General features: G+C 52.8%; 1 protein-coding gene across 2 annotated transcripts in view; it reads left to right on the top strand.

Moving 5' to 3' along the window:
- SYNJ2 (synaptojanin 2) overlaps positions 1-26,058 on the top strand; it is a 98,943-nt gene that overhangs the window by 59,896 nt on the left and 12,989 nt on the right. For both annotated transcript variants that reach the window (XM_065931054.1, XM_065931055.1), the window contains 16 exons: positions 865-926; positions 3,117-3,213; positions 5,627-5,799; positions 6,178-6,259; positions 6,873-7,022; positions 7,128-7,293; positions 10,864-11,055; positions 12,417-12,501; positions 13,343-13,483; positions 15,794-15,986; positions 18,107-18,265; positions 20,930-21,086; positions 22,192-22,309; positions 23,806-24,024; positions 24,110-24,188; positions 25,473-25,641. In XM_065931054.1, coding sequence (XP_065787126.1) covers positions 865-926; positions 3,117-3,213; positions 5,627-5,799; positions 6,178-6,259; positions 6,873-7,022; positions 7,128-7,293; positions 10,864-11,055; positions 12,417-12,501; positions 13,343-13,483; positions 15,794-15,986; positions 18,107-18,265; positions 20,930-21,086; positions 22,192-22,309; positions 23,806-24,024; positions 24,110-24,188; positions 25,473-25,641 — 2,242 coding nt within the window. The remainder of the gene's footprint in view (positions 1-864; positions 927-3,116; positions 3,214-5,626; positions 5,800-6,177; positions 6,260-6,872; positions 7,023-7,127; positions 7,294-10,863; positions 11,056-12,416; positions 12,502-13,342; positions 13,484-15,793; positions 15,987-18,106; positions 18,266-20,929; positions 21,087-22,191; positions 22,310-23,805; positions 24,025-24,109; positions 24,189-25,472; positions 25,642-26,058) is intronic.

The following is a 26,058-nucleotide window of genomic DNA, read 5'->3' as shown; positions in this document are numbered from 1 at the left end:
TCCAACCAAGAAGCGATTTACGGGAGACACTTTGTGACCATGCAAATATCCTACTCCTCATCAAACTCCCTTTAAGATGTATGGTCAATGGATGATTTTTGCCGAACAGTTTTTTTCTGGGATGGTTATAAGGTGATGATTTCCCATCACTCCCTCTGTGTTTATTGGTTGGTATTTGCTGTAAAAACCCTCCCTTCTATCCATCCCCACTAGCCATCTCGCCAGGCGGCCACCTCCCCATCCACCTGCCCGCATCCATCTATCCATCCACTCATCCAGCCAGCCAGCCAGCTCGCCTCTGTAGATGTTCCTGGATTCTTGTTCTATTCATCAGGTTATAATCCACTACTGTCCTTAACACTGTTCCACATCAGGTTGTCTTAGATTTGTCCAGCGACAGAGGCCCTCCACCAATAACCGCCTAGTTTCAAGTTTGCGTTTTAAGCTGCCGGTGTGAAGTAAGTAGTTCTAGACAGTAAGGCAGATTCGTTTGCGGGTAGTTATGACAGCTCAGATTCAAGGGGCAGTCAAGGTGCCTGGCCTCGCAGAAGAGTCTGGAGGCTAGTTTCTCTCTCCCGCTTGGCTGGGCCGCATCTCTGCCCCATGGAAAGGTTTGTGGATCCACCGTGGGCCTCGTGGTCTGTCTTCTGTGGATGAGTCCAGCCGGCGTGGTCCATGCGACACTTAGGATAGGGCCACAGCAGAGCCGGACTCGGGTTCAGGGCCTGGCCGTCCTGAGCTATAAACAGACCACGGAGGAGCTGAGGGACTGCTGCTCTGGCCTGGCTGGTGGCGGAGGGTGAACGGAAAGGCGATTGCGTCCTGGGCCGGAGGAATCACCAGCGTCGTCTCTCTTTGATTTAGGTTGGCTCCCATCATCTGAGACTCAGCAGAGGCCTGGAGGCCAGCGCCCCTGCCTTCGACAGGTAAGGTCATCAAGTCCATCCTTCCTCCTATCAGACAGCAGGACTGGGGCCCAGGGAGTGGCCAGAAGGGGGAGACCCCAAATCTGTACTCTGAATCTGCCTTTCACTCTGGTTCTTTTTGCCAAAAGGCAGTTTACAAAATGGAATGTTTTCCTTGCTCTCAATTTCCCTGCAGGTTCATTAATAAATTGCTCAGGTAACACTTTGCAGTTGTTTTATCCATTCCTTTTGCAGTGACGTTCTTATCTATTTGTCCTAGTTAATAACGGATCATCTAAATTATAGGGTATTTCTAAGTCAGTTTCCTTTTGTTTTTGAAGTAATATATTCCGAGGCTTTGCAAAGTCATGGTATAGAAAGGTATAAGGGAAAAGGCAGAAGTGCCCTAACTCACAATTCCCACTGCTAGTTTTTATGTGTCATTCTAGAAGAAATTCTGGTTCAATTCAGTTGCTCAGTCATGTCCAACTCTGTGACCCCATGGACAACAGCACACCAGGCTTCCCTGTCCGTCACCAACTCCTGAAACTTGCTCAAACTCGTGTCCATTGAGACGGTGATGCCATCCAACCATCTCATCCTCTGTCATCCCCTTCTCAATTCTGGATCGCACATAGTTAATTTTTTAAAACACAGATTGGATCATTGTGTGCTTCCTACTTTTCAGCTAGCTTAAGAAAAGCCATCACTAACCTGAACTCTTGATAATTTGTACTTGAAAGTTATTAGCTACTTAAAATATATGTTGTTTCTACTCTGAATGCTAATTTTAAAATGATCTTAATGGCTATAAGAATAATTTTCAAAGTAATTTTTTAAGTGTTCTAATCATGCTACCTGAAGCTCCATTTGGACTTTAAATTGGCTTGCAGCCTTCTTCTTTATCTTAAAATTGATAACACCAGCCCGCAGCTGTATCCCCCAATTAGCATATTACTCCTCACCTGAGCAGGCCTTGCTCCAACTCCACATGTCAGACCTCAGACCAGGACGCACCTTCTCTGGACAGGAGGAACCACAGAGCCCAGAGTAGCCAGGCCACGCATGTCCTGTTCTTCCAGCACCTGCCCCCCAGGGCCGCCTGTCTTCAGGGACGGGGCGCAGCCTGCTTGCTTCTGCAAAGGCTCCCATTGCCCAGATCTGATCCAACCCTGCATCTTCCTGGGGGAGGGACTGCAGCAAGGCAGGGTTGCCAGGACCATGGCCCTGGGAGAATTCCTCCCCACGGAGACAGAAGCTCATCTGAAGATGAGCAGGCAGGCTTATCGTCAGCCATCTGCAGAGCAGCATAGACTGCCCACTTTCAAATCCTTGTTCTTCTCTGCGGTGTTGTCCCTCAGAGCTAGTAAGATAGGTTTTTTTTGTGTTTTTTTTTTTTTTCCTACTTGTGGGGCCAAAATGGTTCTTTTCTGATGATTAACTTTAAGATATTCCATTTATGAGAGAAATGTTATTGTAGACACTGGGAAAATGCAAAACTGTTTAAAGAAGAAAAGAATCTAAAAGCACATAAAATTCCACCACTTTTAACATTGTCCTGTGTTGTCTTCCAGTTTTTTTCTAGTTTCAAACGTAAAGATTGCATTACTAAATCAGTTTTACGTCTGTTTTTTGCATTATGCCTTTTCCCTATTTTTTTTTAAAAGCTATATTTAACTATTTCTAACATTAGTAAAATTATAGTTACTTTCCAATAGCTGGTGGTAAGAATATTGGAGTCTCCCCGTACTGTTTCAGTATATGTGTAATAGTCTCTGATACACAAAGAATTTTCCTAAAGATGGAAATTTTCTTATAACCTTTTTGCTGAGGTTAAACATCACGAAATGCAGCACTTGGATGAAAAGACTGGTCCCTGAGGTCGATGGCTCCCCTACCGGTTTTTCTAGATTTGAGAAAGTACCAGGTGAAATAGATTAACTTTGGAGATACGCACATTGCGTTTATGAGGTTCTGTTGATGAGAGGCAGGTTAACAGTTCTGGATTTACGGGGGGTACCGTATAGAAGTCGGGGGTATCCTTGCCTGACCCCACGCGTGTTCAGAAGTCTGATCTGCTGTTCCTCTCGGCCGCTGCCTTTCCTGGGGCCAACTCATCCTGGACCACTAGTGCCGAGCCGGGGCCCTCGAGGGTGGGTTCAGTGTGTGCCCCAGGGGCAGGGCATCACGGACTGTCCTGCTCTGTTGCAGGCATATGGTGCTTCTGAAGGAGCAATACGGGAAGCAGGTGGTCGTGAACCTGCTGGGCAGCAGAGGTGGAGAGGAAGTGCTCAATAGGGCCTTCAAGGTAACTGACTCCCCGCCCTGGGGCGAGGCCGGGAGGGGGGGGTGGGGGGTGCCCTGCTCAGGGTGGGCTTCCCTGGGGACTGGAGATAGTGGCCTGCTCTCCCATGTTTGGGGAGATTTTTTTTTCCATCAGAGCTTCAGCATTAAGTGATCTGGGCTCCTGACGAATGAAGTTTAATTTTCGTGAAGCCGTGGTTGGGTGAATCTGCTCAGAAGGAGAACAGAGCATCTCCTGGCTCCAGCTGCCTCTTCTTCCCACTGGGTCATTGAGGACTCAGCACAGCCGGGCCTTTCTCCATCTCTCTTGGACAAACATACACACGCGTACACGCATACATGCATGCACGTGTATGTTTGGGCTCCACCCCGTGCATCCCTGACCCCCTCAGGGAGCTGGGGTCCCCTCCTCCCTCAGTGGGCGGGTCCAGCCACTGGCCCGCACCTCCTGGCAAGTCCACACAAACACCCGCGGGACACTTGTGCCTAGGTAGCTCTTCAGAGCCCTTGCTGGGTTTAACGTGAGCAGCCTAACATAATTTCCTCCTGTGAACTTGGAGCCTTCGAGTCGTCATCCAGCCTTGTTTGGGCTGCCTCCCCGAAGCTGCTCACTGTCCCCAGCTCTCTGTGGACTCCCCGTGGCTTTTGGCACAGGTCCCCCCTCCCCGACCCCCAGAAGATGCAGCGAGAAGCCCTGGATGGAGAGGGGGCCATGAGCAGAAGGCTCCACCCACCTCCTAGCATCTCTCCCTGTCCCCAGTGCCCCCGTGTGCATTCAGCCTTCTCTGGACCGAGTGGGCTGTAGGTTTACACAGTCCTTTCAGCCTGTGTCCCCTGCTGGATGGGAAAGAAAAAAACCCTGTGGTTGTTCAGAGCTCAGGGAAGCCCCTTATGGAGAGTGTGAAGTCAGCCCTCATTTCACAGGAAGCGTGTCCCCTGTGGTCCTGGCCCCTGGCCAGTGGAAGCTGAATCCACTGGGTGTGCCTTTCCTGCTGCTTGGGGAAGCCCCGTGCTTGAAGCAGACTTTCTGGTGGCCAGTTTCACTTGGCCAGACCTGCTTTTCCTGTTTGGTTTGTTGCTATGGGCAACAAGCTTGACAAGTATCTCCCCTCCCATCCATCTTGGCAGCAGTGTTGGCAGCTTATTTTAAGATAGAAGAAGGGGGAAAAAAAAAAACCCTGAAGAATCTTTCCCCTTTTGTGCCTTGATTTTGGGGAGAAGGTGGTCTTAGCTGACCCTAGCAGCTGGTGGCCCCCTGGGCCAGAAAGGCAAATGACGACAGCAGACCTGGGACCCAGTGCAGGCGGCCAGGCTTCTGAGCAGGGAGGAGCTGAGAGGCAGACACTACCTGGAGAGCCTGGATCACGGTCCCCACTGGAGTCACATCAAAGTTCCCTCGGCAGCCTGTCAATTCCACCATGCTGAGGTCCATGCACCGGCAGCTGGTCTGTGTCCCGTGGCTTTCAGGCCACAGGGTACAAGGCACTTCAGCTCACAAAGCCACTGAGCATGCCTGCTTTGGGTCAGCTGATGACCTCACAGCAAGACCTTCTTGATACCGATGGTGTGTGTTGATTTGCATCTAACGTGTGGGGGACAGGCCCTCAGAGTCGTAGGGACCAGACCGCCCAAAGCCCTTCTGGCCCTTTAAGGACTAGACTCTGGCTGGGCACGTGGTGGACAAGTCTGACCTGAAGTCACACGGGAGGGTGCCCTGGGATGGCAGCGCGTCATCCTTGGCCCCCAGGGCTGCCTGGTGAGAGCGCTGGGGTACCTGATGTGGAGGGCAGACCTTTGCCCGGCACCCACCTGCATGCTTCCCCACCTCCGGCCCCACCTTCAGTCCGGCTCACCTGTCGGATCCAAGCCCCTGGAGGCCCTGAGCCCCTGTCTCCTCCACCCTGGGGTTTCACTGGGACAGACCTCCCCTCACCCCTGGACAGCCTGGAGGACCCTCCTGGAGGCTTGGCTTGTAGGGATGGGACTGGTTACTAGGGCAACGGGAGCTGGATTATGAGCTCCGCAACCTGCTTCACTGCCCCAGGTCCTGGGGTGCCAGGCACTGCGGGCCCTGCAGAACGGAGCTGTCCTTCCCCGTGGGCGCCCTCCGGAGAGCCCTGTGGGAGGTGATGTCCCTGCTGGGCCCAGGGCTGCCCCGAGGAGGCACGGGGCAGAGTCACAGAGCCGCAGAGCCACAGTCTGGCTGTCTTCTGTCTAAGGTGGACCTCCGGCCCTTCTGCAGGCGAGACGCGCTTTGTGGTTTCGTCCCCGGGGTTGTGTTCTGTGCTGCCCCTTTCCGGGTCAGGGCTGGTAAACCACCTGGTCCCACCTAACCCTTCAGGCCGAGCCCCCGGGCGCTGCTGAGTGATGCGGTTAAGTGATCAGATGCCCTGCCACCCTCTCCCATCCCCTTTCAGAAGCTGCTCTGGGCTTCCTGCCACGCCGGCGACACGCCTATGATCAACTTTGACTTCCATCAGTTTGCCAAAGGCGGGAAGCTCGAGAAATTGGAGAACCTCCTGAGGCCCCACTTGAAGCTGCACTGGGATGACTTTGACGTGTTCACCAGGGGCGAGAATGTAAGTCCCCGGTGAGTCTCAGCAGTGTCCTGTCCTCCCGCCGGGTGGGCTGGCCAAGGGGCAGGCCTCTCCTGGGTATGCACCGCCCCCAACCTCGCTGCTCCTGCTTCCGCCGGTGGGCAGACCTGTGACGTGTACCGTTGGGGAGCCTCCACAGGTTTCCATGGGAAAGACAGAGCCAGGCAGGCAGCCTAGAATCCGCTCGTCTGCGTCATGCCGGTGGCTCCGGCCTGCAGGCGTGGGCTCTCGGTGGCGGTGGGCGACCATGCAGGAGGTGAGGGGTTCTCTCTTGATGAGTTTCCTTCGGGGCCTGCAGCCCCACAGGTACTGTGCCACAGCCACGGCTTCTTCCAGCACAACTTGTAACTCGTATCCTTTGGTTTCCTAAGTTTTCAGAAAGGCACTTTGCGGATGAACTGTCTTGACTGCCTGGACCGAACCAACGCGGTGCAAAGCTTCATTGCCCTCGAGGTCTGTCTCTCGGGCCATCTGTGACCTGTCCTGGGCCGTCAGGGGGATGGGCTGGGCTCAGCACCCTTGTGGGTTCTTGTGGTCACCGTGGGGAGGGGACAGCCATGTGCCCGGCATCTAGAGAGGGGTCTCACCAAGTGGCCAGGTGGCTAGTGATGTGATGGGCCTTTCACACGCTCTTTGGAAGGCGAGACCACCCGAGACACGGTGGTCCACAGATGACACCTGGAGAAAAGATAGGGTGTAGGGATTGTTGTGGACCTTTCCATGGACGAAGGCAGAGTAAGGCTGCCTGAAAGTGAGGCTGGGTTTGCAGCCTGCTGCCCGGATGACCTCTTCTGGCTCCCTGCTGGGAGGAGGCATGGGGTCAGTGATGCCCGCCATCCATCCTTGGCTGTCCTGCTTGCTGGGGGTATCAGGTGAGGGGTGGGTAGTGTAGATAAAGTTGGATGGACCGTGGCAGGAAGCCCCTTCCTCCGCTGCGAGGGGGCCCTGTCCTCTGAGGGCACAGAGTCAGCCCCGCAATCCCTGAGTAGGAGCTCACGGTGGGATGGCACCGTGGGCAGCTTCTGGGGGGGATGTCAGTGACCGCTGGCCCCTCTGCCTCTCCCAGGTCCTCCATCTGCAGCTCGAGAGCCTCGGGCTGAACTCAAGGCCCATCGCTGACCGCTTCGTGGAGTCCTTCAAGGCCATGTGGTCTCTGAACGGTCACAGCCTGAGCAAGATGTTCACGGGCAGCCGGGCCCTGGAGGGGAAGGCCAAGGTAGGGCCAGGCCCCCGGGGGTGGTGGGCGGGCGGGCGGGTGGGGGCCCATGCAGGCCCCTCTCATGGCTGTCTGTCTGTCTGTCCGTCGTCTGGCCGGTGGCAGGTGGGCAAGTTGAAGGACGGGGCCCGGTCCGTGTCTCGCACGATCCAGTCCAACTTCTTCGATGGGGTGAAGCAGGAGGCTATCAAGCTGCTGCTGGTCGGGGACGTCTACAGCGAGGAGTCTGCGGACAAAGGGAGGATGCTGCTGGACAACCCGGCCCTGCTGGGTGAGGGGCTCCCGCTCGCCTGGAACTGGGGGGTGGTGCGCGTCTGGCTGCCCTGCCATCCAGAGGGCATGCGGCGGGTCCAGCCAGCCTGGCTACCCTCACATAATCCTAGATGACATGTGGCTGGCAGCCCTGAGCAAGCGAGCTTCTGTGCTCAGAATCTGACCCTTGACCCCAGCTTGACCCGTCTCACGGTCTGACCAGCTGATCTAAGCGGCCAGCTGCCGTGTTTTGTGTGAGATGCTTAGCCAGGTGCAGCTGCAAGCAGAGGCTGAGGAGAGGCTCAGGAGAACACAGTCATTTCCCTCGCAAGTCCTGGAGATGCCACGCGAGGCCATATAGAGAACCCCAGGGTGGTCAGGAGGCAGAAGGGCGCTTAAGCCATGGTTGTTATTGGGGTTTTCATGGGAAAAGCTGGGCAGGGTAGACAGTGTGACACAAGCTGGCTGGAGTAACTCTGGAGCTTTGGACTACAGTCATGGGCTCTATGTGGATTGTACCTTATCCAGGGATGATGAGGTTCAGTCGCTCAGTTGTGTCTGACTCTGCAGCCCCATGGACTGCAGCACACCAGGCTTCCCTGTCCTTCACTATCTCCAAGTTTGCTCAGACTCGTGTCCATTGAGTCTGTGATGCCATTTAACCACCTCATCCTCTGTTGCCCCCTTCTCCTCCTCCCCTCAGTCTTTCCCAGCATCAAGGTCTTTTCCAGTGAGTCAGCTCTTTGCATCAGGTGGCCTAAGTATTGGAGCTTCAGCTTCAGCATCAGTCCTTCCAATGAATATTCAGGGTGAATTTACTTTAGGATGGACTGGTTGGATCTCCTTCCTGGGAGGACATCGCCTCCAGGGAGTGGAGGCTGGAAAGAGGAGGTGCAGCTCAGGGCTGGTTGTGTGCGCGGAACGGGCTCTGGCTGAGTCTGAGAACTGGCTTAACCCCAGGAGGAGCGGTCCCTCCCCACCCCGAAGGTCGAGCTCCACAATATACAGAAGATAAAATTGTTTACATGGTACCAGCTGTCACTCTGGTTCCCAGGAGTCTGTTCTTCTGGACTCATGGAAGTACTCACGCTCCTTCTTTGTTAGTTTGGACTGTTTTCTAAACCAAAAGGCTGGGAGAGAGAGAGTGGGCTCCCCAGGAACTGATGTCTTTGAATGTTAACTTACTCCAGGGATCTTTCTCAGCTAGAAAGCGTTCTTGGTCCCAGTGCCACATGTCAGTTGTAGGGCTCTCTCCTGAGGGTAGCCTCCTGTTTCTGTTATGACCCGGGGCCCTAGAAATCTTCCAGTAGGTAGGCTACCTTCCACGCTTAGAGACAGGACTGTCATGGTTCCCTAAGTAGCTAGAGGCTTCTTTCTTTTTTTCTTTTTTTTCAATTAGTTATACTTGACATATTAGTTTCAGGTGTATAACATCATGATTTGCTATTTGTATGTGTTGCAAAATCAGTTCAGTTCAGTCGCTCAGTCGTGTCCGACTCCTTGCGACCCCATGAACTGCAGCCCGCCAGGCCTCCCTGTCCATCTCCAACTCCCAGAGTTTACCCAAACCCATGTCCATCAAGTCGGAGATGCCATCCAACCATCTCATCCTCTGTTGCCCCCTTCTCCTCCTGCCCTCAGTCTTTCCCAGCCTCAGAGTCTTTTCCAGTGAGTCATCTCTTCGCATCAGATGGCCAAAGTATTGAAGTTTCATCTTCAACATCAGTCCTTCCAATGAGCACCGAGGACTGATCTGCTTTAGGATGGACTGGTTGAATTTCCTTGCAGTCCAAGGGACTCTCAAGAGTCTTCTCCAACACCACAGTTCAAAAGCATCAGTTCTTCGTCACTCAGCTTTCTTTATAGTCCAACTCTCACATCCATACATGACTACTGGAAAAACCATAGCCTTGACTAGACGGACCTTTGTGGACAAAGTAATGTCTCTGCTTTTTAATATGCTGTCTAGGTTGGTCATCATGGTGATAATTCTAGTTCACATCCATCACCACACATCGTTACAAAAGTTTTTTTTTTCCCTTGTGATGAGTGTTTTTAAGATCTACTCTCAGCACCTTTCGAATGTATAATACAGTGTTGTTAGCTACAATCATCGCTCTGTACGTCACATCCCCAGGCTTCTTATTTTATAGCTAGAAGTTCGTACCTTTTGACCACCTTGATTCACTGCCCCTTACTTCCACCCCAGCCTCTGGCAACTGTTCTCTGCATCTGTGAGTTCCTTTTTTCTTAAGGTTTGTATATGTCTGTAGGCACGTGTGTGGGGATGTGTTGAAGATTCCACATAAAAGCAAGTTGGGGGTTTCTTTGGGAAATTTTTAGTGGCTTCTTACCTCCTAGGGCTTCCCTGGTTGCACAGATGTAAAGAATCTGCTTGCGATGCAGGAGACCCGGGTTTCGATTCCTGGATCAAGAAGATCCTCTGGAGAAGGGCATGGCAACCCACTCCAGTATTCTTGCCTGGAGAATCCCACGGACAGAGCAGCCCAGCCGGCTATAGTCCGTGGAGTCGCAAAGAGTTGGACACGACTGAATGACTAACATTTTCACTCTCCCCTAGAGCAGGGGTCCCCAACCTCTGGGATCTAATGCCTGAAGATATGAGGTGGGGCTGATCTAACAATAATAGAAATAAAGTGCACAATAAATGTAATGCACTTGAGTCATCCTGAAACCACTCCACCCATTCCTGCCCTGGTCCATGGAAAAACTATCTTCCACGAAAACTGGTCCCTGATGCCAAAAAGGTTGGGGACCGCTTTCCTAGAGCCTGTAAAACATTATAGGGTTCATGGAAAAGAAGGGGAAACCTAGCAGTTTTCCTTATAAAGATGTATAACTCTTGTCTTAGAAATTTTGGAGTTTTTGAAAAATTAGTTTGCCCATGCTGAAAATGACTTCACACCCCTTTTCTGCTTTTATTCCTCCGTTATTGGGGAGATTCCTATTTGGCTTCTGATAGCCAAGGTGACGTTCATGTCAACCCTGGAGACAAGGCCACCTCAGGACAAGCAGAAAGAAACTCTGTGTAGTACACTGCGTCTCATTTCATAGCAGAGTGTATGTGATGGAGATTTGGGTTAACTGCCCGGTTTAAAAAATGGAATATATTTTGGCCATCTAGAGGATGGACCAGGTTCAGAGTAATGGTTTTTAAAAGGCTGGAGTCTGGGGTACAACAAACCGCTTGGACTGGAAGGGGGAGAATGCAAAGGTGGGTGTCAGAGTCATAGTTCCGTGCGGGAAACTGCAGGGAGCCCATTGATGAAATGACCGTGGGATCGTGGAGTGACCGCGGAGGATGCGCGTCCCTGTGACCTGACATCACAGCCCGTGTGGCTCTGCAGGGGGAAGGGTGTGGAGGGGACCTTGCGGCAGAAGGACCTCAGGGAGGTGCTCTGCTCGTGGTGGGATTTAGCCTCATCCTCATAAGGCACGGCCACTGGTCCCCGTGGATGGCCTCGGCGTCCTTCTCCGGCAGCACACCTGGCTGGGTTTCTGGGGGTGCGGGGGAAATGCATGAGGATCGGGGTGCAGCCAGACCTGCCCTTTCTGTGCCCCCCGATAGTCACTCCCAAGATCCTGAGAGCCATGTCGGAGCGCCAGTCGGAGTTCACGAATTTCAAGCCGGTGCGCGTGGCCGTGGGCACCTGGAACGTGAACGGCGGGAAGCAGTTCAAGAGTAACCTGCTGGGCGCGGCCGAGCTGGCCGACTGGCTGCTGGACGCGCCCTCGCTCTGCCGTGTCGCCGGACCCCCGGGTGAGTGCGGCGGGTCAGGGTGACCGGTGTAGACCCCCCTCGCTGCGGGCCTCGCCCACAGGTGGGAAGTCGGGTACTTGGCCTTCTCGCTCCTCAGAACGTTTAGCAAACGCTGTGGTCTGACTTTCCAGAAGACGTCTGGCAAGTTACATATGTGGCACCTTTTCCTTTCCAAATGTTTGGAAGGGTTACCCAAGCGGTGAATCTCGCTTTCCTCTTCACACGTAGATTTTGCACTTTTTCGGTTTCGATAACTAGAGTCTTTGGGCTGTAATAAGTGAGTCAGATGCTGGGCCGGGCCCACGCCCTGACCCAGGACACACACCCCTGCCTTTTCCAAGACCCCCCGTGTTGACACATGTCTGCTTGAACAGTCACGAAGCAGTTGTGTCCCCTTTCAAGAATAAAATAATGGTGAGGTTGGACACCTCACCTTTTATCCTATGTCACGCAAGGTAATATTTAACGGCCTTAGAGGTCAGGATGCAAACACATGCTTTTTCTCTGAGAGTCAGCCATTTATCTAGGCCTTTAGCTTTTCTCCTGCTCATGTGGGTTCTGGAAAGCCTCGTGGGCTGGTTCCCTGTCTGCTATGTGCAGTGCTGGGGGCAGGTGGGGAGCTGCACTAATGTACCTTGAAGATGATCAGAGCCCAGAGCCCCATTCCCACTGTCCGTGGCCTGTCTGCATGGGGCGGGGGGCAGGGTACTGCAAGGATATGGCTCGGAGTCACGGGGATGGCTTAGGGCTCGTCGAGAGGGATGTGGCAGGTGGCCCCAGGGTGTCTGTTCACCGAAGGCCCCCTGTTAGAGGGAAGGAAGAGCTGAACACAGAGCTGATGAGAAGCCCCTCTGCTAGCTCTGCGGTCTGTAAACCAGCATTTCTGGGGCAGACTTCATCAGAGCAGGTCTGTCCCCTGACCCCTAGGACCTGGGAGAGGACCGCAGTCGGACATTAACCCAGAGGGGCTGGCCCAGGGCTCTGAGAGCACTGAGGGCCACGCAGGTTTGTGCCAGTGCCCCCCGCTCCCCGGGAGCTTCGGGCGTAGTGGGTGGTGGATGGGGGGCAGGCAGGTCTGCTGGCATGGAAGTTGTGAGTCCAGGCACTTTCCACGTGTCCTCTGACTTCACGACCACCCTTCAGGGTGACCGTTAAACCATCCCTTTTGCAGAGCAAGCCACAGAGAGGTCAGCGATGTTCCTGGGATGCAGGCAGGGGAGGGCCGTGCGCACCGTGGGAGCTGGAGGGAGGTGGGCGTGTGCTCACCTGTGGCCGGGAGGGAGGGCTTGCCCAGGCCGCAGGGCGCTGGCCCGCACCGCCCCTGCGGGTCTGATTTCCTCTGTCTTCTGCTCGTTCTGCAGATGACAGCGGCAGCCCGGCTGACATATTTGCTGTGGGGTTCGAAGAGATGGTGGAGCTGAGTGCGGGGAACATCGTCAACGCCAGGTGGGCGGCCCGGCCTGGGGTGTAAGGTCCTGAGACAGGGCGGCTGCTAACCTGCGACCCTTGGTGCCTGTGTTCCGACTGAGGGAAAAGGAGGAAGGGTGGGGAGGCTCTGTGCTGCCGCTGCCTGGCCTGGAGGTTTGAGTCACCGCGCTGCCACTGCCTGCAGTGTGTCTGAGCCCCAAGGGGCGTGGGCTGGGCTGGGCGGGGACTGACTCACATTTCCTGGGGAAAGGTAAGAGAGGGCGAGGTGTAAGAAACCCCTAGAAAGGAAGGAAAACCACTGGATTAGCATTTGGTATGAACTCAGCTGGACTCTTTCGTTCCTAGTCCATTGTAAGGCACTTTCTGAACTAATGATAAAACCTGGTTCTTCGGAGGTCTAGCGGTAAAGAACCCACCTACCAATGCAGGAGACCTAAGAAACTCTGATTTGATCCTTGGTCCAGGGAGATTCCCCTGGAGGAGGAAATGGCAACCCACTCCAGTATATCCTTGCCTGGAGAGTCCCACGGACAGAGGAGCCTGGCGGGCCACATATAGTCCGTGGGGTCACAAAGAGTCGGACAAGACTGAAGTGACTTAGCACGCACACGTGGAGGTCTTATGAGTAAGGCCCTGTGCTGGGTGGCAGGTGGCAGGGGTAGAGGGGATGTGCGGAACACAACCAGAGATACGCGGATCGTCCACTGTAGGGATTGAGGCTCAGAGGGCACCCATGCAGGTGTGCAAGTGATACGACGTCAGTTTGGTAAAAGAGAACCAGCTCAGGGCTGGAGGAGTCTCCAGGTGGGAGATCCTGCGTCCAGCTAACTGAGTAGCATCGTTGCTTTCTCTTCTCCAGTACCACCAACAGGAAGATGTGGGGTGAGCAGCTCCAGAAAGCCATCTCCCGTTCTCATCGGTACATTCTCTTGACTTCGGCACAGCTGGTGGGTGTCTGTCTTTACATCTTTATGCGCCCGTACCACGTCCCCTTCGTCAGGTAAGAGCATTTCATTTACAGACAGATGGGGGGACCCAGGGTTGTTTTATTCCGACTTCCTTCCCCTCCCCGCCCCTCCTTCCTGCAGCAGGAATCAGGACCTGCCATTATTTTAGTCAAATGTAACACATCCCCCGGGGGAAAAACCAGGCTGAATAGAATATTGTCTAGCGTTTATAAAGCCTCGATGGGAATTTCTAGCTCAGGAAGCCGGACCCTTTTAGGAGGAGCGTTTCACCATCGCTGTCAGCCAGGCTCAGTTGGGCCCAGGGAAGGGGTTCCTCGCCGCAGTGTTAGACAGGAAATCTCTGACCTAGAGCTGGGTAACTCATCAGGAAATGAGCTGTTGTCTCTTTTCAAAAGAATTCTACATTTCAAAAGATGTGTGGGCAGAAACTCACCCCATTCCTCAGTCTCCAAAGTGACAGCTTTGTGAATGTGTAAGGGGAAAAGCCTTGGAACAGGATGTCTTTTAGGAAAGGGCGTCTGTGTGTGTGTGTGTGTGCATGCATGCATGTGTGTTTTAAGGTGGGGAGAAACTCCCCTTCTCCCTCAGCTGTCTCATAGCCTTCCGTGTGTGTGTGTGTGTGTGTGTGTGTGTCTATATGCATGCATGCATGTGTGTTTTAAGGTGGGGAGAAACTCCCCTTCTCCCTCAGCTGTCTCATAGCCTTCCCTTGCTCCCTGGTCTCACTCCTGTTGTTAGAATCCCTACCAGTCTTTCTCTTTGCTGATACCCAGCATTGAGCTGGCCTGACCCCTGAACCCAATAGGGCCACACTGGTTGTGCATCTCCTCGGAGGTCAAGGACCACAGACTGCCCAGGGCAGTACCTAGAGAGCAAAATGCTCTGTGTTCCTAATAATCCCTTCCGTGACCTTTGGGAAGCTTTACGGTTCGTGTCCCCCGTGGTTGCTGTGACAGCCTGGCAGCGTCCACAGGGAGTGGGTGAAGGTCGGTTACGGTTAGAGCAAGGCTGCGGCTGGGGTCGGGATCAGAGACGGAACACGAGGAAGGGATCCGTGCCGAGGGGCTCCGGGTTTCCCAGGTGCCCGCTGAGGTCCCGACCCCGGGGTCCTTGGCCCCGTGGCCCTCCAGCCTCGGGCTGGGTGAGCTCGCACCCTTGCTGGCAGGCTAGCCCCACACCTTGTCTGTCGGGCGCCAGTCCCAGGGAGCAGGTGGAGTCTCCATGGTCCTGTGGACCCACGCACTCACTTGCATGCATTGTTAAGTCAGCATCTTAACACCAGCAGGCCACTGCTTGGAAGCCACCCCCCTCCACCAGTCCAGCACAGATAACTGGACGGCTCCTGTTTCTTAAACATATGTTGATTATCTGAGGGGCCCTCCTGTACTTTGCAGAAAAGCTGCGTAGGAGGCCGTGGCTGCTTCTGCTGTAGCCGGGAGACCGGAAGCAGGTGGTGGGGGAGATGATTCAACTCCAAGGTGCTTCGTGGGGTGCTTGTGTGAGCAACCTCGGACGGAGCTGGACCACAGAGAGGATGCCCCCGTTTGCCCCAGGGGCTGCCCCTGGGGCGAGGATGGGTCGGGGTGACGTGGAGTGGACGGCAGCCACTTGGGTCTCTGCAGCCTGGTCGCTGGAGATGGGAGCCTCTGAGCGGATGGTGTGGGGGGTTCTCAGAGCCCCCAGCCCCGTGCCGCCACCAAATGGCTCGTCTCTGTAGCAGAACAGCGTCTGCTTTTCCTTCAGAGCCACTGGGAAGAGCCCCCCACCGCGTGTGCTGAAGGAGGAAACAGACAGAGCTGGGCTCCATCGTAGGCCAGGCTGCGAACCTTAGGCTACACGCATGGTCACCCTTCCCAACGGACTCTGCACTTTGGGCCCGCTGTCTATAGAAATGGCATACCAATGGAAAACCAGACCCCCTGGTAAAAAGAACCTCAGGACTTGGACTTGGACTTTCTGTTGCCTAAAAGAATATGCTAATTATCTCTGTAACAGAACAAAGTGGTAGATTCCATTATGTTTATTGGGATATGACCACAGGCCTATTGATAAATATCCACTGTCTATCTAGCCTTGTGACACCTGAATCATGGGTTAACTTTGATCGAACCTCTCTTTTACCTTGTCCAGACTAAGTTTCAAGGAATTTGGGGAGGTGGGTTTGAGCAAGTGCACTTAGGGTATATAAGGTTTTCACAAAAACTGGTCGGGGTCCTTGGCTAAGAGGAGACTCTGCCTCGGGCCTGCTGGTGTAATAAACTGCACTCCACTGTCTGCATTGTCCTTCTGAGTGAGTTTGTTTCCCGGGACGCGGGGCTACAACAGTGCCTTCTCTGTTCCAGGGATGTGGCGATCGACACGGTGAAGACGGGGATGGGAGGGAAGGCGGGGAACAAGGGCGCCGTGGCCATCCGCTTCCAGTTCCACAGCAGCAGCTTCTGCTTCGTCTGCTGCCACCTGACCGCCGGGCAGTCGCAGGTGAAGGAGCGGAATGAGGACTACAGGGAGATCACGCAGAAGCTGAGCTTCCCCATGGTGAGCAGGGCGGTGGGCCGTGGCTGGGTCCCTGCTCGGGTCGGCCCCGCCGGGTGCCCTGAGCTGCTGCAGGAGGGTGGGGCTCACGGCTCTAGGAGCATCCCTGCCCTGGGGGGCTCAGCACTCCAGGTGGGGGAACCGGCCAGGGAAGCTGAGATAGAGGTGAGCCGGGCGTCCAACCCAGGAGTGTTCGGCTCCCCCTGTATCTCTGTAACTTTCTGAACATGCTGACTCACCCTGCGTGTTCTTATTCTAATGCAACTGCGTGGAACTGGGAAGGAGAACCCGTGTGCTGTGCTCTGCCTTAAGCTGGTGAAGAACATTTGAATCCAAACCCAGTGTACAATTTGGTTTTCCTGAGACTCACATGCACCTTCTTGCGGTGATTCGGAAAAGCCTGGTTTCGAAACCAGTCCATTTCTTGACTCAGGAGCCCCCGGATCCTGGTCTGGTTTCTTGGTTGCCAATATCATGAGTCATGCTGCCCTCTAGTGGGGGTTCCGAAGTTTTCATTCTGAAGCGGGGGCATCTCTTCGAATTCAGATTTGAATGTGTTCCTCTCTGTGCAAAGATGATGGTCTCTCTCACCTTCAGCCCCCTGCAGACACACCTGTTCCCCAACAGTGAGCGTAGACTTCAGCCGTTCCCGCCACGGATTCTGTCTGAGACGGCTGGGTCACAGAGCTCTTCCATGTGAGGCCAGATCCCTTAAAACTGACATCCTCTTTACTGGCCTGCACTCAAGGCAAGAATTCCTTAGTTTTCATGAAGAAGAGCTGTAATCCTTGTTGAAGCTTTTATTTCTTGGAATAAAAAGAAAGAAGTGAGTTGGGAAATTTGTCATTGTAGTTTTCCAGATTATGTAGGACTAATATTTTCTTTTTGTGCCCGTGTAACTTAAAAAAAGTTAAAGTCCAACTCTTCTCACTTGAAGGGTGCTATTTTGAAATAGCAAACATGGGACACAGTTTCAGTAATTAAAGAGTTTATAATAGAGGTTTTTTTCAGTAGAAATATTGAGGGTACCCATACTCTATACCTGTGCTGTTCAATAGAGTAGCCACTAGCCACAAGGAGCTATTTAAATGTAAAATAGATAAAATAAAGCTAAAAGCCCTCAGTCACACTGGCTGCACTTCACGTGCATAGCCCCACGTGGTTGGGATTTGGACAGCTGAGGTTCAGACCCTTTCCATCACTATGGAGTGTTCTTTTAGGCAGGGCTGCTCTGCACGGTTCTTTTATTGGGCTGTGATAATTTCAGTCTTCTGTCCAGAATATTGTTGTGGGCTGAGGGGAGAGGAAGTACCACGCAGTGTAGTAGAACAACAGAAGCAGGTTTTGGAGCATGGCAGATCTGAGTTCATATCTTGTCTGTATCATGGACTAGTGGTGTAACCTTCAGCAAAGTTTCTGAGCTTTTTTTTCCCTTTTAATCTGTTAGAGCACCAAGAGTATGTGCTTGGTAGGGCCAGTGTGAGGACGGGGCGCCCCAGAACAGAGCCCAGCGTTGTGGGCGGCAGATACTGCGCTGCTATTGTTGTGATTCCTGGGTGGGGAAGGGGAAGATGTCTGAGATCGACAGGGCTGCCCTGGATGCGGACACAGAGCTGACAGGGCGGGCTGGGGGCAGGGGGACCGTCAAGGGGAGTGATGGAGGATCAAGGATAAAAATGTATGAAATCCACCAGCTTTCACAGAGTTGCATGTCCTGAGCATTTATACTTATTTTCTTAAACCTCATTCTCATAACACTGAATATTTGGGCCATTGTTCTTCAGATACAGACATAACGAAGCAGGGGTAAAACCTGGTGGCCGAGATCTGATGGGCAGAGTGAATACTGGCCATCATGCGCCTAGTATTAGGGTTGGGGCTTTCCCCAGACCACTCAAAAACACTATTTAAAATGTAAAAAATAAGCCACGTGCAAGTCTATCAGTAGGTTTTTATGGCATTAGTGAAAAATGAGATGCTTTAGCAGACTCTTGTTTTAAAAATAACATTTTAAGGAAAACATATCTGCTTACTTTCTGTATAGTGAATTTGGTTTTCCCCCTCTCCCACACTCCTTGCAACATGGATCAAATCATCAGGATTTCTTTCTTTTTATGACTTAGGGAAGAAACATTTTCTCTCACGATTATGTGTTTTGGTGTGGTGATTTCAACTACCGCATTGATCTCACTTACGAAGAAGTCTTCTATTTTGTTAAACGCCAAGACTGGAAGAAGCTTCTGGAGTTTGATCAGCTACAGCTGCAGAAGTCAAGTGGAAAAGTAAGTCGTCCTTTTGAAATAGTTTTTAACACCTGCTCCGCTGTGGAATGTGCACGCGTGCATTCTACGCTGCTTCAGTCCTGTCCGACTCTTTGTGACCCTGTGGGCTGTAACCCACCAGGCTCCTCTATCCATGGGATTCTCCAGGCAGGAGTACTGCAGTGGGTTGCCATTTCCTTCCCCAGGGGATCTTCCCGACCCAGGGATCAAACCTGTGTCTCTTCTGTTTCCTGCATTGGCAGACGGGTTCTTTACTACCAGCACCACCTGGGAGCCCCCAGTATGGAACAGCATCTACTGAATGTACATGCTTGTGTTTGCAAATTAAGCTTCATGCATGGATTTAACTGATTCTGATATGGTAGAAAACGTGCCCGGCATACGAAGCTAGAGACATGTGAGCATCCATCCACACTCGTGTCCTGCTCCTACTTTCTCTGGCCGCAGTCACGGTCTGTGTCTCCTCATGGCCAGAGGGGCTGTCACTATGTGAAAGGACGCTGGCTACACGTAAGCCACCGGAGGAGCTCAGGGTGGGAGGTGCCTCTGTGCCCCGGCTCTGTGGTTGGAGGGGCAGGAAGCCGTCCCTACCTCCCCCCGACAAGCTGAACCCTGGTCCAGGGCTTCCCAGGGAGTAAGTGGCTGCCTCAGTTTGAATCCAAGCTGCTTCAAACAGCCCCACATCAGCCTCTGAGCACACAGCTGATGAGGACGGCAGGTCTGGTGTACATAGTCCAAGCACCCTGTACTTGGGCTGAGGCTCGTAAGAACGTCTGTATGTCAGGCGCACTAAACCAGCAAGTGACATGCTAGACTCTGCTCAAAACAATTCATTTCGGTGATATCTCTGTTTCTTGTTAGTGAACATGCTAACAAATTCATTTAATACACTGTCTGATACACTTCACACACTGATTTGTACACATAATCCTCAAGATCATCCTACAGATTAGGTGTTATGCCCATTTTGTAGATAAGAAGACTGAGGCCAAGGTCACATAACGTGGCCAAGATCACACAGTGAGTAAACAGAGCCACGATACAGCCTGAGACTGTCAGAGTTCAGCTCAGACTTCCCTTGTATGACCCCGTGCCAGGGTTTTAGTGCCGCCTCAGGTCACGACGTCACACGGAAGCTTCAGCTGTAAGATCTGTTTTCAGTTCCTCACACTGGCGGGCCTCCACATCTCAGTACCTGTTTACTTGCTAGAAGAATGAACTGAGGGGAAGGGAAGCGCAGCTAGTTCCATTCACCTGGTGAAAACGCAGCAGGTTAGATGGTGCAGGCAGGGAGGGTAAGACCCCTTCTGCAGCAATATCTGGTCATTCCTATGGGTTTTCTGTCGTCCCCCTTGGTGACCTGGGTCGCTGGTGATGGCCAGAGGGCAGAGTGACCTTAACAGGCCTTCCTGTTAAGGGTCCTTCTTCCGTCCTCCCTCCAGTGTCCTCCACACCCTTCCACTCGAACACCGAGTGAGCGTCTGTTCCCGGTTTGCCCATAGCATCAGGGCTGGACCAGGGTTAAGTGAAGACGGAGGAGAACTGGGCTTCCATCTGAGCTGCTCCTTACCCGTGTCCACTAAAAAGATGCACAATGTGAGAGTTGTGAATTAAGTGTTATTTGGGACAAAATGAGGATAGCAGCCTGGGAGACAGCATCTCAGCTCTGAGAGACTGCTCCAAGGAGGCAGTGGGGAAAATTCAATACATAAGATTTTGGTGAAGGAGAAGTTCAGTGCAATCAAGCGCTCACTTTACAAAAGGTTTTCTGCTAGTCACGAAGGGCTTTAGTGATGAAGGGATGCAAGGATTGGGATCAGGAAATCAGTTCCTGAAAATATCTGTCAAAGACCTGTCCCACCGGATTCCCTGGAGTACCGAGTACCTCACTCTCCACCCTGAACTCCCTCAGTTCAGTTCAGTCGCTCCCTCATGTCCAGCTCTTTGTGACCCCATGGACTACAGCATGCCAGGCCTCCCTGTCCATCACCAACTCCTAGAGCTTGCTCGAACTCATATCCATGGAGTCAGTGATGCCATCCAGCCATCTCATCCTCTCTCTTCCCCTTCTCCTCCTGCCCTCAATCTTTCCCAGCATCAGGGTCTTTTCCAATGAGTCAGCTCTTCACATCAGGTGGCCAAAGTATTGGGAGTTTCAGCTTTAGCACCAGTCCTTCCAGTGAATATTCAGGACTGATTTCCTTATGGATGGACTGGTTGGATCTCCTTGCAGACCAAGGGACTCTCAAGAGTCTTCTCCCTGAACTCTCTCAGTGGGTGTTGAAGGTCAGCAGCTGCAGCAGCACGGGGCTTGGTCTCCGCATGCACAGATGGCAAACACCCTTGGCGAGCACCGATTTGCAGTTGACAGCCAGTTGGTTTAGTTAACAGATATGGATCAAGGCCTTGCCGGGGCTGGGGTGGACGGTCCCCTTGGCGTGGAAGCTGCGTCCTTGCCTGTGTCTGTTACCGTCCCCCATGTGATAGATCCGGTGCTGAGGGGGGTGGGAGACCCAGTGGTGTGTCCTTTTCGACCTGCCTGCCACTATAATGTAGATTCTGATCCTCTGGGGACAAAAAGAACTGCTCTGAAACATGCCTTCTGGTATGTGTCATGTACATGACCTAGGAGAACTGAGATGGTCCTGTGACTTCTCCCGATAGATTTTTAAAGACTTTCACGAGGGCACCATTGACTTTGGACCCACCTACAAGTACGACGTGGGCTCCGCTGCCTACGACACGAGCGACAAGTGCCGCACCCCCGCCTGGACGGACAGGGTCCTGTGGTGGAGAAAGCGGTACCCTTCCGACAGAACAGGTGGGTGACCCGTGTGCACCGTCAGACCCAGAGGGGGCGGTGACCCGTGTGCCGCAGGGGAGATCACATGTCTTTAGTCCAGTACTCTTCGCTGTTTAAAGAACAAGCCTCCTGTTAACCTGGAACTACATGAAACTCATTCCAGATGTTGCCCCTAAGCTTTGGGAGTGGGGCTTTCGGGGAGCCCCTCTCTGGCCTCTTTCTATAGACTGCGGCCTGCGAGTGTGCAGGCTTCTGGGTCTCTGCATATGTGCCTCGTGGCTCTCTGCCCACACCACCCCACCCCGCTGCCTTTTGTTCGCGGTGGGGACCAGGGCGAGGCCCTGGGTCCTCCTCTCGGGCACCTCTGCCTCTCACACTCGTGCCCTTTCTCTAGCCCGTTTTGTTCAGCCCTGTTCTTACCTGCTGAAAGCCCCAACTCCAGATCACACATGAGCAAGACGCAGGAAAGATAAATTTCATCCATTAGTCATCGATTGCATTTTGGATGATTGAGGCCCAGCAAGAAGTACAGTTTGTTGAAAATTTCAAACACCTATAAACTGATACATAAACAATTAAACTGTCCTGGTGAGACAGATGCCGAGATTGCAAAGCCCAGAAATCTCGCCTGCAGATTGACAAGTTGTGTTTTTGTCCAGATCAGTTTGTGGACATCTGCGCAAGAAGCTTCGTGTCCTTAGCCTCTGCCTCTCGTACTGTACAGAGAGCTGCAGGTGTCCTCAGGCCCGGGGCAGGGTGCCAGCAGCAGTGACTGCTGTGTTCTCACCCACTCTGCCGGCTCAGGACGAGTGTTTTTTGTTTGTTTGGCTGCACCTCGGGGCACATGGGATCTTGGTTTCCAGCCAGGGATCGAACCCACACCCCCTGCATTACAGGTGCAGAGTCTTAACCCCAGGACCACTAGAGAAGTTCCAGGAGAGGGGGTTTTTACCCCAGGCCCCAAGGCCGCCTTGACACAGTTTCAAGCCCAAGGGGTTAGAGCCACTGAGTCTGAGATAGGAGGCGGTCCATGACATGGACCCCCCTCTGTAATCAGTGTTCGTTCATGTTGATACAATTGTGTCTTCTGTGTGTATCTCTTGATTGGCACCTCCATGAGTAGCTGGAGAACTCAACCTTCTAGACAGTGATCTGGACGCTGGCACCCAACTCAGACACACCTGGTCTCCCGGTGCCCTCAAGTATTACGGCCGGGCGGAGCTGCAAGCGTCTGACCACAGGTAAGGTCCTGGCCGCCATCAGCATGTCCGCTGCTGAGGAAGGTGGGGTCGGGTGCTCTGCAGGGAACAGACCTGCCCGTCCGAATGCGTGTGTGTGCGTGTGTGACATGCGGTAAAGAGTAAAGAACGTGTGGCGAGTAGCTGTGTGCTTGCCACCAAGAATTAATCAGTGTTAGCCTTTTGTCACCGCTCCACTTCAAAAGTGATTTTGTTTATGAAGATTGCCAAGACACAGCCTGCATGCTGTTTTGTGTCATTTACATTTTTGATGAATTATGTCATTGTGCAACTTGCATTTTTGTTACTTAAATATCTTTGAGATAATCATGTCGCTATTAGAGATCTGACTCTCATTTGCAACCGCCGTCCAGTATTCCGCTTAATAGATCCATTGAACTTACCCACTCACCTACTGATGAATATTTTCCTAATATTTTATTATTAAAAGCACCACAGAGTTTTAGTATTAGATTCAGGACTTTGGGGTTTTTTTTAATTGACGTATAGTTATGTTGTATTTCTGCTACATGGCAAAGTGACTCAGTTACACATACATATACATTCTTTCTTATGTTCTTTTCCATTATGGTTTATCCCAGGATATTAGATATAGCTTCACTTATCCACTTAATATGGTGGATGTCTTCAATAAGACGATGTCATCTGCCTAATAGAGGATTTTATAAATTTTTTGTAGAGTAAACCCATCCCTATGTAAAAATTACAAGGTTTGCCTTATTTCCTGCTGATCTGTTTTCAGTGAATGTCAGGTCGATTTCTACAACGTTGTTCTTCATGAGCGCATAACATATAGTTGTGTGGCTGCGTCGTAACTCCTTCCCTCTCCTGGGACAGTTAGATGTTATTCCTTTGTCCCTCCCATCAACAGTGCTGCAAAGATCAACTTTGTATATAATCTTTGTCTGACTCTGGTCGTTTCCTCAGAACAAAATTCTACAACTGAATTTGTTGGTCAAAAGATGATCCCTTTTGAGGTTCTTAATGCAATAGCACCCCCTGCAAAATGCTTGAACCCCGCCTTCCCCCAAGGCCAGGGAGAATCCCCACTTTTCTGCATCCTCAGTGGTCCTGTGTGTTAGTTGCTTCATTATGTCTGACTCTTTGTGAGCCAATGGACTGTAGCCCGCCAGGCTCCTCTGTCCATGGGATTCTCCAGACAAGAATGCTGGGGTGGGTTGCCATTTTCTTCTCCAGCAGTCCTGGGATTACATGTAAAGAACCTTTGCTGATGGCTGGTATGGATTTTCTCTCAAATCAGACTTAGATAGAAAAGCCAAGATAACGCCAAGGTTAGGGAAAGACGGACGGAAACCCCAGGACCGGAGAGCTCAGTTCCAGGCCCATGCTTGGAACCTGCATGCTTGGGCTGCGTCGTCGAGGTTTCCTGTTGACAGCAGAGTCGGATGGCGGTGGGGCTGGGGGACGGTCTTGCCCTGGGCTAATGGTGTCCTCTCTTCCTTCCGTGTCTCACGCAGACCCGTGCTGGCCATCGTGGAGGTGGAAGTGCAAGAAGTCGACGTGGGGGCTCGGGACAGGGTGTTCCAGGAAGTGTCCTCTTTCCAGGGCCCCCCGGATGCCACCGTCGTCGTCAATCTGCAGTCGCCAAGCGCAGAAGAGAAGGATGAGTTTCCTGAGGACGTGCGCCTGGAGCTCATGCAGACCCTGGGGAATTACGGGACAATCGTACTTGTCAGGTGGCGACACGCTCGGGTGGAGCTGGGTGCTTATCACTGGAGAGCGTGTCCCTGGGGCTGATGTGGCACATCTCCTCTCTTCCAGGATCAACCAAGGGCAGATGCTCGTGACTTTTGCCGACAGTCACTCGGCACTCAGTGTCCTAGATGTGGACGGAATGAAGGTGAGGCGTGCTTGGTCACCTGTTGCGGGGGTCCGCTGCTTGTCCCCGCCGGCTTCTTTGTGCTTCTGCTTGGCCGGGTCTGCGAACACAGATGCCCACAGGAGGACAGAAGCTGGGTCTCTCTTTATCACATCTTTTAAAAAAAAATTTTATTATTTTTAAAAATTTTTGGCTGTGCTGGTTCTCGGTTGCTGCATGGGCTTTTCTCTAGTTGTAGCGCGCAAGATTCTATTCTCTAGTTGAGGTGTGTGGGCTTCTCACTATAGTGGCTTCTCTAGTTGTGGTGAGGGCTTTGGGGCACACGAGATGCACTCACTGTGGCTCCCGGCCTCTGGAGCATAGGCTCAGGAGTCGTGACCTGGGCTTAGTTGCTCTGCACCACGTGGGGCTGAGACTAGAGATCGAACCTGTATCTTGTGCGTTGGCAGGTGGATTCTTCACCACTGAGCCCCCAGGGAAGCCCCACATCTTTTTTTTTATTTAAAGAAAAAGATTTTTAAATTTATTTTTTGGCCATGCCACGAGACATGTGGAATCTTAGTTCTGACCAGGGATCAAACCCATGCACCCTGCACTGGAAGCCTAGAGTCTTAACCACCAGACCACCAGAGAGATGGTCTCATTACCACCTCATTACCACATCTGCTTCAGGTATCTACCCTCCAGCCCCGGCTCCTTGCAGGACTGAGCAGAAACAGCAAGTTTTGGAGCACAGTGCTCCCTGCATGATTGGGGCTCCCTGCGTGATTGGGGCTCCCTGCGCTCACCCCCCAACCCCAACAAGAATTTTGGGGTCGTTCTCCCTCCATGGGCTTCCTCTGTGGCTAAGCTGGTAAAGAATCCGTCTGTGAGGATGGAGACTTGGGTTCAATCCCTGGGTTGGGAAGATTCCCCTGGAGAAGGGAAAGGCTACCCACTCCAGTATTCTGGCCTAGAGAATTCCATGGACTAGTATAGTCCATGGGATCGCAAAGAGTTGGACACGACTGAGCGACTTTCAGTTTTCTCTCTCTATGGTTTGGGACATACAGCTCATATAGGTGGTTTCCATTTTGATTGATAATATGCTGGTTTTAATATTCATGCTGAATGAAATGCTTGGGATGACAGTTCGACTTCTATTCAGGCCAAATGTGAGCTGTGCTGGGCCTGCCCGAGGGCTAGACCCTCTGGGCAAAAAGTGAAGGTGGGCTGGCTTCCAGTGCGTGCCTTCGAGTAAGAAGCACTTTGGGGTCAGAAGGTCTGAGGTCAGCGATCATTCTCTGGCGGCTGCTCTGTCCTCAGGTGAAGGGCCGAGCCGTGAAGATCAGACCGAAGACCAAGGACTGGCTGAAAGGTTTGCAAGAGGAGATCATCCGCAAGCGGGACAGCGTGGCCTCCGTGTCGCCCACGGCCAACTCCTGTCTGCTGGAGGAGAACTTCGACTTCACGAGTCTGGACTATGAGTCGGAAGGTGAGTCGCCCTACCAGGACTTGCCGCTCCGTGTGGCGAGGCGGGAAGACGAGACCTTCTCCCAGCATGAGAGCCTCAAGAGCCCCTCTGAGACCCCCTCTCGGGAAGGTTCCAGAGACCCCTGGAAGTGCAGGCTCACTCTCCATCCAGGCTGGAGTTTGGGGGCATTCATGTGGACGGGTGCAACCTGCAGTGCTAAGACTGGAGGTGTCTGAGGTTCACTGGAGACAGTGGTTTTGTGGATGTCAGGGCTGTGGGCTTGGTCCTGTGTCTCAGACATCCATGGAATTGGGGTCCTGGCCCGGCTGCCACGTGGGTACCTGGGGCTGCTGGTGGCTGTGCCTCGGGGGCCCTGACAAGAGCCACAGGCCTCGATGTTGAAACAGACCCATCGATGAACGACTCTGCACTTTTCCC

The sequence above is a fragment of the Muntiacus reevesi genome, chromosome 3 (genome assembly GCF_963930625.1).
Source record: "Muntiacus reevesi chromosome 3, mMunRee1.1, whole genome shotgun sequence".
NCBI classification, from domain to species: domain Eukaryota; kingdom Metazoa; phylum Chordata; class Mammalia; order Artiodactyla; family Cervidae; genus Muntiacus; species Muntiacus reevesi.
This window is presented reverse-complemented; position numbering and strand designations above follow the sequence as displayed.